The sequence below is a fragment of the Lontra canadensis genome, unplaced genomic scaffold, assembly GCF_010015895.1.
Source record: "Lontra canadensis isolate GAN:19392208 unplaced genomic scaffold, GSC_riverotter_1.0 scaffold9, whole genome shotgun sequence".
In the NCBI taxonomy this organism is placed as follows: Eukaryota; Metazoa; Chordata; class Mammalia; order Carnivora; family Mustelidae; genus Lontra; species Lontra canadensis.
Genome location: NW_022631003.1, coordinates 6,279,319 through 6,297,169, shown reverse-complemented (window position 1 = coordinate 6,297,169; position 17,851 = coordinate 6,279,319). Strand labels below are relative to the sequence as shown.

At 36.0% G+C, this 17,851-nt stretch overlaps 1 protein-coding gene across 10 annotated transcripts in view; it reads right to left on the bottom strand.

The window, feature by feature from the left end:
* Positions 1–17,851, bottom strand: part of OSBPL8 (oxysterol binding protein like 8) — a 156,578-nt gene that overhangs the window by 65,583 nt on the left and 73,144 nt on the right. For 6 of the 10 annotated variants that reach the window (XM_032854726.1, XM_032854728.1, XM_032854733.1 and 3 more), the window contains one exon: positions 12,333–12,470. In XM_032854726.1, the coding sequence (XP_032710617.1) occupies positions 12,333–12,470 (138 nt within the window). The remainder of the gene's footprint in view (positions 1–12,332; positions 12,471–17,851) is intronic. The other 4 variants (XM_032854727.1, XM_032854729.1, XM_032854735.1 and 1 more) reach the window with 1 other exon arrangement.

Here is a 17,851-nt window from a genome sequence, read left to right as displayed (position 1 = left end):
CAAAGTATTTCAGTTTTAAAAACAATTGTGTCTTAAGAAATGACTTCAAAAATCTAACAGCAAGGATTCAATATCTCAGAAGAAAATTAACATACCTCTAACACGTACTATCTGTAATGAAAACAATCTATGGCTACAAATCAAAGCACGGCATTAAAAGTACTGGGGATAAACTTAAGTACTCTTTCAGATAAAACAATTTTCATGAAATAGAACACATATATTCAAGACACATTTGTTATGTGTGTGTAGTCTCAAATGTTTATGAATTGATCCTAGGAATATCTTACCAAGGAAGGAAGAATTGCTTCGATTCACGGAGGAAACCGACTTCTTGGTCTCCTTTTGTCTATAAACCATTTTAATGAAGGTGCCACCTGAGATTATACCAGCAAGGTCTAAAACTGTCACCCTGGGGAATCTGGTACTACATCTCCACACTAGCAAACTCTGCAAAGAAAATCCCCTTTACTTTAAAGTTTTCTGTTAAGTTGTAGATATAGACCCATCATGTCATGTTTAATGCTACCAGGGAATTCAAGTGAAGGGACTTGGAAGGGTTAAGAGAATTTGCTGAAGGATAAGAGAAACAGAACACGAAGCATACACATTTTAATTGAAGTTTAGATAAAGCAAGCATGGTCTAAATTCATTCTGATAAATTGTTAAGCAGGTAACATTAAGTAGTAACTTTCAGTTTTAAAAGTTTTTAAATTTTAAACATATAAAATTTGTTTGACATAGACTCCTTTAAAAAGCAACATTTTATGATCTCTTATAAAGCACTACAACTGAAAGATGGTTTTGTAAAACTAAAAGTATGCAGAATAGCTTTTTATGACCAAAGAATTACAAGATGAATTATAGTAACTAATCAAGCTTTGATAACAATCTCAAATGTCATATAGTGAGAACAGAGTATCCATGAGATGAGCTTTAATTTGGTCTCCAGGCTCCCTTGGCATTGCCCTTATTCAAAAGTAGAGGGGAGAAAGGCAGACAACAGACTAATTAATAGATAGGCCTTTCTTTCTTGATGAAAAGTTGAAGCAAAGGTCAAAGAAGTCAGCATAAAACAAATTACCAAACCATTTAAGAGACTGTAATCATACTAAAGTTTTAAAAAATTCTTAAGTAAATTGGTATACTTTAAATAAGGTACGAAATCTGACACATAAATAATTTCTGGAATAATCTGATTCATTACCATAACCTAAACATATGACAAATAAAAGACTACCTTGATGTGCGTGGGCTCTAGTGAGGAGAATCAGTCTCCTTATCTCCTTCAAAAAAAAAAAAGAAAAGAAAACCCTAAAACAATAAAAGGAAACCACACTGCAAACAAACAAACTTAACAACTGTTTTTAAGGGATAATGACCTACATTAAATTGGTATGAATCAATATGCATGAAGGAGACTCAGCTAGAAACAGAAACTATCAGAATCTCTGCCGTCCTAAAGCACTGGCAATATAAACTTCTAACACATAAGCATGAGAAAAAAAGAAAATAGCTTACACTGTAATTCACTCTAGTAGAGTGCAGTAAGACTACAGGCTTTGACAGTCCTGAGATTGAAAACTGCCTCAGACATTTACGAGTTTTGTGAATTTGAACAAATTTCTTAACATCTTTAGTCCTTAGTTTTCTCACTTGTAAAACTGATATAGTAACTGTGCCTGTGTCTTATCATATTATTTCAACAGTTCTGTATAGTTTTGACATACAACTTTTAGCATATTAGCCAAATTCGGTAAGTGCTTGATGAATGGTAGCTGTTAGCATGAGTCCAGGAAATAGGATCAATATAAATGCCATTTCTTCCCGATGCATGCTCTTCCGCTCTCTTGTAAGACTCTCTTTAGCATATACAGGAACAGTATTATATGTGAAGCTCATGTCAGATTCAAGTACATGAATATCACCTCCAAACTTGCATCTATTCATTAAAAAATGAGACTAAAGCTTCAGAAGAGCAGGGACTAGCATATAAAAGGTGCTCAGTAAAGACATTCATTCATTTACTTGACACAAAAGTATCTACATGTTCCAGGTACTATGTGTGCTAGGAATAGTTGAGTAGTTTAAAAAAAAAGAAAGAAAGAAAAAAGAAACGAAAAAAAAAATGGCAAGCTGTCATGAGGAGTTTAATGACAATGACATTTACTCTCTACACCTTTCTTCCTTTTACATTAACCCTCAATTATGTCATCATTTCAGTATTCATCTGCTGGAGAACCCTTGCCTCAGCCCCCACAACCACTTACTTACACAATGCCTTTAAGCTGTCCACTAATTTGGACAGACCTCCCCCCCCTCACCAAAGCATTCACCAAACTCACCCATTAAACCTCCAGTCCCCTGCCAGCATCCCACACTTACTCTGCCATGATTACTTTTATTGCACATACCTAGTAAAACCTAACCTTACAGAAGAAAATCTCACACTAAAGCAGATTAATACTAACCTCAATTGAGGCTTGAACAGCACCCCCACTATCATGGTTCATCTACTTTCCAGCTGTATTCCTAGTCCTGTCAATCCCTTCACCTGCACACTAGATGCCATCCTTGCTGCCTCCTCTGAGACCTACCCTATTAATTCTCCCCTCTTACATGTTTTGTATTTCTCTCTACTGACTATCCTGTCAATGTTTGGACAAGCTCAAATATCTCCTTTCTCTAATCTCCTTCTTGCCCTATGTCTTTCTCTAGCTATCATATACTTTCTGGTCCTTCAAGGGCACAATTCCTGAAGAAGTCTGCTATCTGAATTGTCTCCAATTCCTTATCTTTCTTACTAAATTTTATTGCTATCAGCTTCTGCCTTCAGTACTGTCCCTAAAACTGATTTCACGAAAGCAAGCAATGACATCTTGTCAATGGATAATTTTTCAGCTGTCTTAACTAGCTTGACTTCTGAGCTATATGTAAAACTATAGGTCACTTCCCCTTCCTTCATAAAACCATCTGTTTCATTCTTCTGGGATACAACCCTCCTTTACCAATTCTTTCTCCTTCAGACCCTTAAATGTTGACATTTTTTTAGGATGGTATTCCAACTACTTTTTTCAAGCTTCAATTGTTCCCAAACTTTTTATAACTCACAAGAAGAAATATATTTTAATCAAGTATGTATGTAAGCACAGAGAGTATCAAATAAAAATTTCACAGATCAGATAAGCTCTGATCTTTTGATTCTATTCTACTTCATTTTAAAAACAATACTGTCTGGGAATCTCTCAACTGATGCACATTATTGTTTTAAATGTCCTTAATTACTCTCTCTATGCTGATGACTTCCAAATATACATTTCCAGTGCAGAAGTTTCTAATAAGTCCCAAACTCATAAAGCCAATTTCCTCTTTAACATACCACACAGTAGCTCTAATATACTTCTCATCATGTCCAAATCTCACCATGTCCAAAACTGGAGTTCTGAGCATCTTTCCCCAAAACTTGGTTTTCCTCCATAGTTCCCTATCTTGGTGAACTTTTAAATTAGTTTCCCAAGCAAAATATCTAGAAGTCATTGCTGATTCTTTCTTCACTCTTTCTACTTTCACCTCCATCCAGTCAATCACTAATCGCTGACAAATCTTTTTTTTTTTTTTTCTTTTTTAATTCCCACCACTGTCACTCTCATCCAGGCTGTATACACCTCACCTTGACAGTACAGACTGGTAATGAATCTTCTCATATATACTATATTCTTCCAAAATTATAAATGTAATTCTAATCACTCTGTGTTGCTTACTATTTTGGTTATCTATTGCTATACCTTAAACTACCCAAAACTTACTGGTTTAGAACACGAAATTTTCTGCTCCCAATTCTGCAATTTAGGTTAAGTTGGGGGGGGGGGGCTTATATCTGATTCACAGAGTTATCTGCTAGAACACCCAATACAACTTCCTCACTCATATATCTGGGATCACTACAACAAGTGGGGGCAAGCCAGTATGGGCTTCCACACAGCATGGTAGTATCTGGATAGTGAGAGTTCTTACACGGAAGCTGGCTTCCTCTAATATGTGAAAGCAGAAGTGACCAGGTGTTTTTAAGTTCTGGTCTCAAAAGTCCTAGAATGTCACTTCTGTCATATTCTACTGGTCATAGCAGTCACATGGCCATTCTAGATTGAATGGGGGTTAGGGTAGATTAAGAATAAAGTCCATTTCTTGATAGGCAAGTTGCAAGGACACATTTTTTAAAAAGGCATGTAAGATGAAAGACACTATTGCAGTCATCTTTGAAAATGAAATACACCACAGTCCACCTACTTCACATTCCTTCCACATGTAAAATACACTCATCATCTCCCCCTAACCAAAATGTCATCCTACTATAGCACTGGCTTTAAGGCCAGGATCTAGTTATTTAAGCCACATTCAAGTGCAAATGGTACCCCTCAGGTTTACTTCCTCACATATAGCTCATCAGAGATAGCTCCTCTTAAACCAAAATCCTATCACCTCAAAAGATAACTTATTTGCCCCACTGCAGGAAGCCAGGGATAGGACTGCAATGAAGACTTGAGTTCAAAAGATGCAGAGGATAATGAGTTACACAGAAGGCACAACAGTGCTAGCAATTGTGAAATTTGCTGGGCACACGTCATTATCAGTTTGAGTAGAACACAGTCATGTTCTTTGCAAATAGTCCTTTGTGGATCTAGACTCTGCCCTCTGGGCTCCTCACTCCATTCTGTGAGTCAGTCTCCCTATTTCTTAAGAAATGGTCCATGTTTGCAACAGTGGAGCTTTCTCAGCCTGCTTCATGGCCACTCAAGACTGGGATTTTCCCCACACACACAAAGGCTCTACTTATTTGAACTACCTCTATCCTTTTCCATCTAAGCTGGTGGTGCTTCCATTAGCACCATTCTTGTAAAAACTTTGTGAGTTTCTTATGAATTTTATTAGAATAACTTCAGTGAAACAAATGCCACAATCACAAATTTCTTTGAGATAGACCATACACTACCTAGTGCTATGTCATGGTGCTACAGGACAGCAGACCTTAAGAGCCTCAGAAGCTCTTTTGGCTAGCTGAGACTTTCTAAAAGGTACAGTTTTAAGACCCTTTGAAGCCCTTTGTCTAGCTGAAAGAATCCAAGAGACAATGCCTTAAATCCTCCTGAAGTCTCCACATAAAATCGTACAGAAGCACTCTTAATCTGATCCTTACTCTGAGGCCATTTTTTACTAATGGCACCCTAGTATTTGAGAAGTATTCAGATAAGCAAAGGGAAGGGAGAGGACATTCCATAATGGAGAACCAGGATAAATAAAAGCATAGCCAAGCTAGGGAACAGGGAAGCAAGCTACCTTGCTGGGTTCATGAGGAGGGGAAACACGAAATGAAATTTGAAAGGTACAGTAAAATCAGACAAACTAAGAGTCCTGACTGCCAGATTATGGAATATGGATTTTCTGCTCTCGACTATTTGTCCAAACGTTACTACATCAAAGACACTTGGAGAGCTTTATAAATACATGGTCTTGCCCTCGAGGGGAAAAAAAAAAAAAAAAAAAAAGCTCCTAGAGACTTTATAAGGGTGGAATAGAAATCTGTATCTAAGCAAAGCTACCAGGTGATTCTCAGACACAGCCAGACTCAGCAGCCACTGCTTCAGGCAACAGTCAACTGTCAACTTTTTTGAAAATGGGAGTGACAGAAATGGAGGCATCTAGTGAACTTTCTGGTTACAAGCTTGAAAAATTAAAAGTTATATTTTCCCTTGTAATTTTCTATTTCTCTTTATTCATATTATTTCCCTTGGAGACCTACTTCAGAGGATCTATGTACTCTCTGCCTATATATATCTCTTAAGCCCCATTCCCATTATGATCTCACCTTAACACATAAACAGTAATTTTCTGCTTGGTTGTTTTATTAAGAAAGATGGGCCTGAGGGGAGCCCGGGTGGCTCAGTCGGTTCAACATCCCACTCTTGGTTTTGACTCAGGTCATGACCTCATGGGTCATGGAAATGAGCCCCACATCAGGCTCCTTGTTCAGCAGGGAGTCTGCTTAAAGATTCTCTCCCTCTGCCCCTTGCCCCACTTGCACACATATGCACACTCTTTCTCTAAAATAAATAAATCTTTAAAAAAAGAAAAAGAAAGAAAGATGAGCCTGGTATACTGGAGGGCAAGGTCCTAATAGAATCAGGAGGGTGTGGTACTATGTAACATAGGTCTGAAATGATAAGGACCTGGCTTAAGATGTAACAGTGAGAATGAAAATAAAGAGAGATCAAAGCCTTAATGCTGTAACACTTTCAGAAGAGATCACAGAAAATGTTCTCTGCAACCTTAGGGTACACAAAGATTTCTTTAGTTGTGGGGGGGGGGAGCATGAATCATAGGGCAAAAAATGATAAGCTGGGCTTCATCAATATTAAAAAACACCTGCTTTTTGAAATAAATCATTTGTACAATGAAAAGATACGCCAAAACTTGAAGCAAATACAACACACACAGCTAGCAAAGCATGATACTGAAATACACAAAGAACTCTTAAAACTCAATAATACAATAAACATACCAGTTGTTTAAATGGGTAAAAACTCTGAACTTACACTTCAAATATACCAGTGGCCAATGAGGATGTGAAAAGATGTACATCACAAGTTGTAAGAAAAATACAAATTAAACCCACAACGTGATACCACTACATGCTCAATAGAGTGGTTAAATAAAAAAGGTTGAGAATACAGAGCAACTGAAATGCTCATACACTGCTAACAGATATATAAAATGGTACAACAACTTTGGAACTAGTTTGGCCAATTTCTTATAAAACATAAACTTACCATGCTTCATAATTGCACTGTTACATATTACTCAAAAAAAAAAAAAAAAAAGAAAAAAAGAAAGAAAGAAAAGAAAAAGAAAAAGAAAAAGAAAAAGAAAAATCTCCACAAAAGCATTCAATACATAATGGGGTTCTAACAAAAGACACGGGAGCCAAAGGTAAAAGTTCAGAAAACTTGAACCTCAAAAAATCCAATTACTAATTCATTGAAACAATACAAACAAACATACAAACAAACAAAACAAAAAGAACAAGAACAAAAAACCAAACAAGTTCTGGAATCATATCTAGGTTCAAATTTGAACTCTATCATATGTTAATTGTGTGAATGGGGGCAAGGAAATTACCCTTACCAATTGCTCAATTTCCTCACTTGTGAGACAGGGAGAATGATTCATACACCATAAGGTTCTTGCAAGAATTCCAGTAAGTAATGTGTGTAAAAAGTACTTAGAGATGTAAAAAGCATTAAATGTTAGTCATTATTACTGTCAGTAAGTTTTTGGGAGTCTAACTCTTTCCATTCAGAAGCTGATAATACTAAACAAGAGTATTTGAGACATGCTAGACAATTCAAAGAGGTTCACAGGACAATTGTTCTTTTCCTCCAGCATATCATAATCCTCATATCATCATAATCCTCATCATAATCAAGGGTTAATGGATAGCGGGGTACCTGAGTGGCTCAGTCTGTTGAGTGACTCTTGGTTTCAGCTCTGGTCATGATCTGGTCATGATCTCAGGATTGTGAGATTGAGCCCTGTGTGGAGCTCCTTACTCAGTGGGGAGTCTGCTTGAGATTCTCTCTCTCTCCACCCTTCCCTCTTCCCACTCTATATACTCTCTCCCTTTCTCTAAGATAAATAAGTAAATATTTTTAAAAAGTTAATTAATATATTTTAAACAAATTTGACACTTGGAAACTATTATATAAATTTCAGTAGTTAAACCAGAGGGAGATATTTTGCATAACACAAAGTCAACAGGCTGACTTTAATAAATAATAAATAAATAAATAAGAACATTCAGTATGTAATTCACTCCACAAATAATAACTTACCCATAATTAATACAGAAACATTTAGGTGCAAATCAAGATATAACTGTCACTGCAACTGCTTTATTTTTGCAAATGAGAGGTTTACATGGGCATCCATCCTGAAGGAATCTCTAAATGAGCCTCTGTAAGATGCGGAAGTACAACAACTAAAGTATCAGCTTTCAACCCAAAAGAATCATTTATTTAAAATAATAATAGTAATAATTGTTATTTATTAAATCAGCTGTCATGAATGGTTATTATTTACCAAGCTATGTTCTAGGCTTTTCATATGTATTAACATTTTAAGCCTTATAATAGTACCTAGTGCTAGGTACTACTGTCATCTGCATTTTACCAATAATTGAAATACAATGAGTATATTAAAAGGTATGAAGTTCTTTATCATATTAAAAAAACCCTTAGGGGTGCCTGGGTGGCTCAGTGGGTTAAAGCCTCTGCCTTCAGCTCAGGTCACGATCTCAGGGTCCTGGGATCGAGCCCCGCATTGGGTTCTCTGCTCAGCAGGGAACATGCTTCCCCCTCTCTCTCTGCCTGCTTTTCTGCCTACTTGAGATCTCTGTCAAATAAATAAAATCTTTAAAAAAAAAAAAAAACAAAAAACCTTAAGTGCCAAAAAAATTTATGTGTCACCACTGGGAACAAACTTTATATCATCTCTTTAATCTAAAAACAGGTTCTCTGGAAGAAACAACCATTTATCTTGCCTTTCCTATAGGAACTATACTTCAATGTTTACCAAGCAACTCTATGACAATTATCTCCTCTTTATAGAAAAATTTTAGTAACAAATGTAAAAAGAATGACAAAATTAGAAAATCACCATTTTCAACTCCTAATATTTTAACTGATTAAATGGTCATCAAAGGGTGCTTACACATTTAAGGAAAAAGCTGATGGGGAAAAAGACTATTTACCAGGTGCCAAATGATCTATTTTACTTTAGTGTCAAAAGGGAAGAAAGCATGTAATTTTCAATGAAGAGGATAAGGCTCTTACCACCTGAATCTACTGATTAATCTTAAGTCACTAACAGTAAGACAATCAAACATGAGGCGAATTCTCATGTAATACAGCATTCATTCCCCCACAATACACATCTCCTACAAAATAATGTCCCCACAAATATTCAATCTGAATGTAATCAATGTTGCATTTAACTTTCAGTTTACAGAATATATAGAAGATAGGAAAACAAATTAAATAATCCTGCAATAAGGTGATCCAATGTAAAAAGTCAAACATCCCATAGGAACACTGATCCGGTTTTATTTAAAAAAATTTAAAAAGTCAATAACAACAAGAAAAAATAAAAGTAAACAAGGAGACTCTTTGGGATTAAAGGAAATACAATGACATAACAACCAAACACAATCTATGAGCCTTTTTTGGATCGGCCTACTGTGTAATAAGCCTACTGTTAAAAGATGTGAGAACTGAGGAAATCTGAGTATAGACTAGGTATCAGCCTATATTAAGTAATTATCATTAATTCTGTTAAATAGAGGCTTTAATGGTTATGTAAGAAAAAGTTTCTTAACTGCATGACATATTTTGGTGTGCAACATCATGAGGTCTGTAACTTATTCTAAATATTCTAGCCTTACCCTCAAATAAATGAAACAAATATGAAAAAAAGTTAATAATTTCTTAAATCTACCTAATGGTATATTAGTGTTCCTGTACTATTCTCTCAAATTCTGTTCGCCTGAAAATGTTCATAATAAGTATAAATGAGGGTAGTTTTAATTATTAGTAACTAACCTTTTTCTTGCTTCATTAAGTCCGAAATTAAAGAATTCTTCTAAATATTCTAGTACACAGATAAATGAATTAGATGAAACTATTACAGTCAAAACTGTGGTGCACAGAATGGAAAAACCACATAAGCTATATCCTTTAATGAAGGTTATTTATACCAGTGTGTACCATATATCCACTTTCAAGCCTCAAAAAGCATTTTGGCAACAAAAATGCTAACTTTCCAAAACATATTCAACAACTACTTAATAAACGTTAACATAGTCATTATTTTTGTTTTTATATAAAGTTTTTCCAGTTCCAACAATGGTAAATAAAAATTTTCCAACAACCACTTGACTAGGAAAACATTTTCCACTGAAATAAAGTAGAAAATGATCATGTAACTTACTATTTACCAATTAATATTCATCTAAAAAGAAGTAACTAAAACCTACTTTCAAAGAATAATTCAAAAAGTCACAACACCACTGGGACACCCGGGTGGCTCAGTTAAAAGGCTGCCTTCAGCTCACATCATGATCCTAGTGTCCTGGGATCGAGCCCCACGTCGGGCTCCCTGTTCTAGGGAAGTCTGCTTCTCCCTCTTCCTCTGCCTCTCCCCACAGCTTGCGTGCATGTGCGCTCTCTCTCAAATAAATAAAATCTTTAAAAAATAATATAAAGTCACGACACCAAAACCTGACTAATTATACAGAGATATTGTGATAGTTAAGACTCCAAATTAAATTTTTTAAAGTATTGGGTGTATTTTATTTTTATAGTATTTTATATTTATATTTTATAAAGTATTTTAAAGTGGAGCCTGCTTGGGACTCTTTTTTCCCTCTCTCTCCCTCACCCTCTGCTCCTCCCCACCCCTTGCAATGCTCTCTCTCTTAAATAAAATCTTTAAGAAAAAAATTCCAATGGCACTTTTTCACAGAAAGAGAACAAAACATTCTAAAATTTGTATGGAACCATAAAAGACCCTGAATAATCAAAATATCTGGAAAAAGAAGAACAAAGCTGAAGGCATCTTGCTCCCTGGTTTCAAACTATAAAACAGCTATGGTAATCAAAATGGCATGGTATTGGCATAAAAACAGACACATCAGTGTTTATTAGCTTTCAAACACCAAATTTAAGTGCTCAGTTTTAAAAGCAGAAGTCTTTCCACCATGGCTATTGTAGTACAAGAGTTCAAAGCATTTGATTAAACTTTACTAAGAAGCAGAATTCAATATACAAAATTTATCAATTATGAATTAGGAAGTGAGATCCATAATCCCTGGGAGTCCCCAAGACTCTTTTAGAGAGTCTGCAAGGTCAAAACTGTTCCATAATACATATTCATTATGTTGACATTTGTACTGATGGTACAAAAGCAATATTGGGTAAAACTGCTGGCACCTTAACACATATCAAGGCAGAAGCACCCAACTGTAGTAGTCACTGACTTCTTCACTGCCATTCACTTAAAGTAAAAGGCCCATTTCACTTATAGATGTTCCTGATGAAACACTAAATATTATTAATCTTAAACCTTGAGGACATATGGTTTTAATACTCTGTATGACAAGGGAAACATGCATAAAGCTCATCTTTGTATTGTATTTTAAAATGTGTCACCACTTAATAGATATGCATAATTCAGTAAGCAACTACTTCCCAAATGATTAATGCATGATGTTAAAAAATCATGCACGAGTAAAAAGCCATTCAAAGTTCAAGATAGATCAATGGACTTTATGAAAGTATGAAAAGATTATTGATATGTTTCAGATTCCATCTTGCAACCAGTATTTAAAAAACTACCACTTGTCAAATTTTGCTGTAGTATCAAAAAAGACTATGTGCAATTATGTATCAAGCTATTAATATAATCCTCCCTTTTCTGACTACATGTATGTCTGAGGCTGGATTTTATTCATATACTTCAATCAAATCATCACATCCTAACAGATGAACTGCACAAGCAGATATGAAAATGCAGGTGTCTTTTCTTTAGATAGATATTAAAGAGATTTGCAAAAATTATATGACAGTAATTCTCAACCAAAGATAATTTGGGACATGTGGCAAAGTCTACAGCTATTTCTGGTTGTATACAACTGGGGAAAATGCTATTATCATCTAGTGGGTAGAGGCCAAAGAGGCTGCTAAATATCCCACAAGACACATGACAGCCCCCCACAACAAAGAATTATCCAGCCCAAAATGTCAAAAGTGCCAAATTTGAGCAATTTTTTTCTTTTGAGGAAAAGGGAAGGAGGAACATAGCTGCTTTTTAATAAAAATGTTATTCATATTAACCTGTAATGGGTTTATTATAATTTTAAATGAATTAAAACATTTTTTAAATTTCTTCATTCTAATTTACAATAAATATCCATAGGTTAACCCATGTAAAAGTTCTTTGAGATCTTTTAAAAGATCTACTTTTAACATTCTAAAGCGGTCTTGAGAAAACAAAGTTTGAGAGTCACTCAATTAGACAAAAAGTATAACTTAACCAAGTACACCGGAGAATAGAAGAGGAATTAAAAGGACTTTAAAGGAAAATAAACTCATTTCAAGAGTATAATGGATGACCAAAACAAATAAAAAGAATACCATAAAACCAAAATAAGAAAAAAGTTATGGTAGACCTAAAATGTCATTCTCCCCTTAAAACAACAACAAAATTAAAGCACAATTTCTTACCCTGACTATGAGGGCTTGCTGGACTAAAAGATGGCTGATAAAAATCTTTGGTTGGCGTTGGATAAGCTTCTTTCCCTTGGCGCTGATTCATCTTTGCTGGTGTCAGAAGTTGATATTCGTCACTATTTGCTACCACAGCTCAAGGAAAGAAGAAAAAAGAATTAGTACTTCTGTTATAATTTACAAAATGGCATACTTAATAACAGGGACTAGAACTAATACTGAAACAGCCTCAATGGTTATATTCATTTTACCAATTCCATACTTTAATTTGCTTAATTGCTTTGTTCTTTTAATTTTAGTTTGCCATCAATCCAAGAGAAATTGATAGGTATGCAAGAGTCAAATTACACAGAATATAGACATTATAAAAATGAAAATACATAGTCAACTGATAATGAAAGGTACTCCCAGATTACTATGGACTTTTCATTGTTCTATTAACTCTTTATGTTTGCCAATAAAGCAATAAACAAGGAACACATTTCATAAAAGAAATACAAATGGTCAAGAAACACATGAAGAGAGTCAACCTTCATTAGTAATCAGAAAAAAATACAAATTAACAGCAGAATAAAATATTTACATTCACTAGAATTTCTATTCTAACTTCTAATTTTCCTGAAAAGTAGGTATGATTTCTGTTTTAGAGATAGAAAAACTTGAGGTTCATTCAGAGACTGTCTTGCCTAAGACTAAGTAATAAAGATAGGATGTCCAACTCAGCATTTGCTTCCAAAGTCTAATCTCTTTAAAGTCTGCTGCCCCAATAATCAATTAAAATAGTGTTTAAGGCTGTTATTCACCTATCTGGCCAAGCTTACTAATAAAGATAAACAATGCCCAGATGCAGAGAGAACAGAAAAGAGAAACATACTCAATGAATGAATAGAGTAAATTGTGACCAAATCCACAGTACCCTAAGGTCTCCATGTCCTTTCATTTTACATTTCTGTGCTTTCTGCCTACAAAAACTTTAGGTTTATCTTGAGGGAGAATGATTCTGTCTTCACTACAGATTTAATTTTTAACTTAACCAGAATTTCATGTTCACATTTTTATCACCATATCTTCTAAATCAATTGCTTTAAATTCAAATCATTTAAAAATTATATTGTAGCCCTATAAATTTCAGTGTAAAAATTAAAAAAAACCTCCCCTTAATACCCAAGAATCCTTTTACTTATCCCCTCTTCCACAACTACCACCCTGTTCTGAACTACCGTTGCTTTCCCACTGGATCACAGCAACAGATTTTTACTTGTCTCCAAACTTACTGTCTTGCTCCTTGCTTGTGTAGAATTCATTCTCTACATAGAAGCCTGAACAATCTTTGTAAATCATCAATCAGATCGGCACCATGCAGAAATTTCCTCAATGGCTTTTCTCTATACTTGCAATAAATTCATGGCTTAAGAACTCAGAAGTGGGTGTCCTCCCTCCCCACCGTTACCTTTTCAATCTCATTCTTTACTACACTCCTCTTTAGTTACTTGGCTCTAGCTATAATGGCCTTGGTATTCTTCAAAACATGGCATTTTGCCCCAGTCTCTGGGCCTTTAACTCTCTGGTTCCCTCTACCTGGAAAACTCCGACCCCAGACTTTCACACTACTGACCCCACTCATCATTTGTTATCTGTGTTCAAATGTTATCTCTTCAGAAAAGCTCTTCATGGTACTTGTGATAGATAAGTTCCCAATACAACTTGTAAATTTTTTTTTTGGTTATTGTTCACTCTGCCGCAATTATATCTATCACTTCACTGAACATGATTTTCATTGTAGCTCTTACCACTGTCTGAAATTATACCATTTGTTTGTTTATTGTCTACCTTCTCCATTAGACCATAAGCTCCATAAGCGCCATAAGAAGGGAGTTTTGTCTGCTTTACACTTGCATAAATCCTCAATCCTGGTATGGTTCTGGCATAGTGAAGGTGCTCAATAGAATCTTGCCAAAGGAACCCATCAACAAACTTTATATTTTTATAAAACTTCATTATCATAAAGTAAATAGCAGCTCCTTTGGTTACTAAACTCAAGATCCATTTAATTCCTAAAAATCCTTAGTGAAATTAAAAATGTATGGTACTGGGGTGCCCGGGTAGCTCAGTGGGTTAAAGCCTCTGCCTTCGGCTCAGGTCATGATCCCGGGGTCCTGGGATCGAGCCCCGCATCAGGCTCTCTGCTCAGCGGGGAGCCTGCTTCCCCCTCTCTCTCTGCCTACTGGTAATCTCTTTTTTTTTTTTTTTTGACAGACAAAGTATGGTACTGATGTAGGAAGAGACAATCTGACCTAAAGAACATAACAGAGAGCTCTCATAATCAAACCCATGCATATGTTGAGCCTAGACATTGAAAAGAGGTAGGGAACAAAAAAGACTACTCCATTAATGATACTAGGAAAACTGAGTATTAGAAAATTAGGTCCTACCCTCATACCATGCACAAAGAATAGTTTTACGAAAATTAAAGACATAAATATAAAAAGCAAAACCTAAAACCTTTTAGAAGAAAATATAAAAAGAGTATCTTCATAAACTTGGTAGGGAATGACTCCCTGAAAAAGACACAACAAAGCATTATCCAAAAAACAAAGAACTGATAAATTCTACTATATTAAGATTTTAATCAAAAGGTACCATAAAAAGTTAAGAAGAAAAACAGGATATTTGCAACATATATAATTAACAAAGGGTTGGTATCCAGAACGTTAAAATAATAATAATAACCCTATAAATCAATTGGGAAAGGACCAATTCAATAGGAAAATTTAGGGATATATCAAAAAGCATAAAGAACCTAGGAAATTAAAGACCTATACACTAAAAACTATAAGACAGTGATAAAAGAAATTGAAGACACAAATAAATGGAAAGACAGTCTATGCTCATGGACTGGAATAATTAATAGTTAAAATGTCCATACTAGGTGCCCGGCTAGCTCAGTCGGTAGAGCATGAGACTCTTAAAATATCCATACTACCTAAAGCAACCCACAGATTCATTGCCACCCCTACCAAAATACCAATGGCAGGGTGCCTAGATGGCTCAGTCTGTTAAGTGTTCAACTCCTGATTTCAGCTCAGGTCATGAGATCGAGCCCCACATCAGGCTCCATGCTGAGCCTGGGATTCTTTCCCCATTCCTTTTCCCTCCTCCTCTACCTCCTGTAGCTTATGTGTGCTCTCTCTCTCTAAAGTAAAGAAATAAAATCTTAAAAAAATTTTTTTTAATTCCAGTGGCATTTTTCATAGAAATAAAACAAAAAATTCTAAAATTTGTATGGAGCCTCAAAAGACCCTGAATAATCAAAATAATCTTGAAACAGTAGAACAAAGCTGAAGGCATCATACTCCCTGCTTTCAAACTATAAAAGAGAGCTAAGCAAAACAATAATCAAAGTAATCAAAAGGGTATGGTACTAGCATAAAAACAAGACACAATAGAATAGATCAGAGGGCCCCAAAATACACTTATGCATATATGGTCAAATTAATTTATGACAAAGGAGCCAAGAATACATAATGGGGAAAAGGGCAGTCTCTTCAATAAGTAGTACTAAGGAAAATGGACAGCCACATACAAGAGTGAAACTGGACCACTACCTAACATCATATTCAAAAATTAACTCAAAATGGATCAAAAACTTCAATGTAAGACCTGAAGCCCTAAAACACCTAAAAGGAAACACAGGTGGGGCACCTGGATGTCTCAGTGGGTTGAGCCTCTGCCTTCGGCTCAGGTCATAATCTTAAAGTCCTAGGATCCAGTCCTGCATCCAGCTCTCTGCTCAGCAGGGAGCCTGCTTCCCCCTCTCTCTCTGCCTGCCTCTCTGCCTACTTGTGATCTCTCTGTGTCAAATAAATAAATAAAATCTTTAAGAAAAAAAAAAAAGAAAACACAGGCAATAAGCTCCTTGACATTAGATTTGGTGATGGATTTTTGGATCTGACACCAAAAGCAGAGGCAACGAAAGCAAAAATAAACAACAGGACCCCATCAAACTAAAAAGCTTCTATACCACAAAAGCAGCCATCAACAAAACAAAAAGGAACCCTACTGAATGGGAGAAAATACTTGGAAGTCATGTATCTCATAAGGGGTTAATGTCCAAAATACATCAAGAACTTATACAACTCATCAGCAAAAACCAATTTGACTTAAAAATGGGCAGAAGGATTTGCGACGAAGTGGATGGAACTAGAGGGTATCATGCTTAGCGAAATAAGTCAATCGGAGAAAGACAACTATCATATGATCTCCCTGATATGAGGGAGAGAAGGGGGTAGGAGAAGAGTAAATGAAGCAAGATGGGATTGGGAGGGAGATAAACCATAAGTGACTCTTAATCTCACAAAACAAACTGAGGGTTGCTGGGGGGAGGGGGGTTGGGAGGGGGGGGTGGGGTTATGGACATTGGGGAGGGTATGTGCTATGGTGAGTGCTGTGAAGTGTGTAAACCTGGCGATTCACAGACCTGTACCCCTGGGGAAAAAATATATGTTAAAATATATGTTAAAATAAAATTAAAAAAAAAATAAAAAAAAATGGGCAGAAGGTCTGAATAAACACTTTTCCAGAGAAATAATGGCCAACAGGTACATGAAAAGATGCTAAACATCACTAATCATCAGGGAAATGCAAATCAAAACCATAATGAGCTATATTCTCACACCTATCAGAATGGCTATTATCCAAAAGAAAGGAAATATCAAGTGTTGGCAAGAATATGGAGAAACCTGACTGCCTGTGCACAGTTGCTGGGTATGTAAATTGTTGTAGTCACTATGGAAAACAGCATGGAAGGTCCTCAAGAAGTTAATAATAGAAACTATCATACAATCTAGTAATTCAGCTTCCATATAATTTTCTGAAGAAAAAGAAGACAGAGGGGCACCTGGGTGGCTCAGTGGGTTAAGGCCTCTGCCTTGGGCTCAGGTCATGATCCCAGGGTCCTGGGATCGAGCCCCATGTCGGGCTCTCTGCTCAGTGGGGAGCCTGCTCCCCCCGCCGCCTGCCTCTCTGCCTACTTGTGATCTCTGTCTGTCAAATAAATAAATAAAATCTTTTAAAAAATTAACAAAAAGAAAAAAAAAGAAAATGAAGACAGAAATTTGAAAAGATAAATGTACCCCTATGTTCACCATAGCATGGTATTATTTACCATAACCAAGACATGGAAACAACCTACGTGCCAATGATAAATGAATGGACTACTACTCAGCCATAAAGAAGAATGAAATTTTGCCATTCATAACATGGATGGACCTTGAGAGAACTATGCTAAATAAAATAAGTCTGACAGAGAAAGACAAATATGGTATGATCCAAATTCAAAAACCAAGTTCCAGGGCGCCTGGGTGGCTCAGTGGGTTAACGCCTCTGCCTTCGGCTCAGGTCATGATCTCAGGGTCCTGGGATCGAGCGCAACATCGGGCGCTCAGCTCAGCAGGGAGCCTGCTTCCCCCTTTCTCTCTGCCTGCTTCTCTGCCTGCTTTTGATCTCTGTCAAATAAA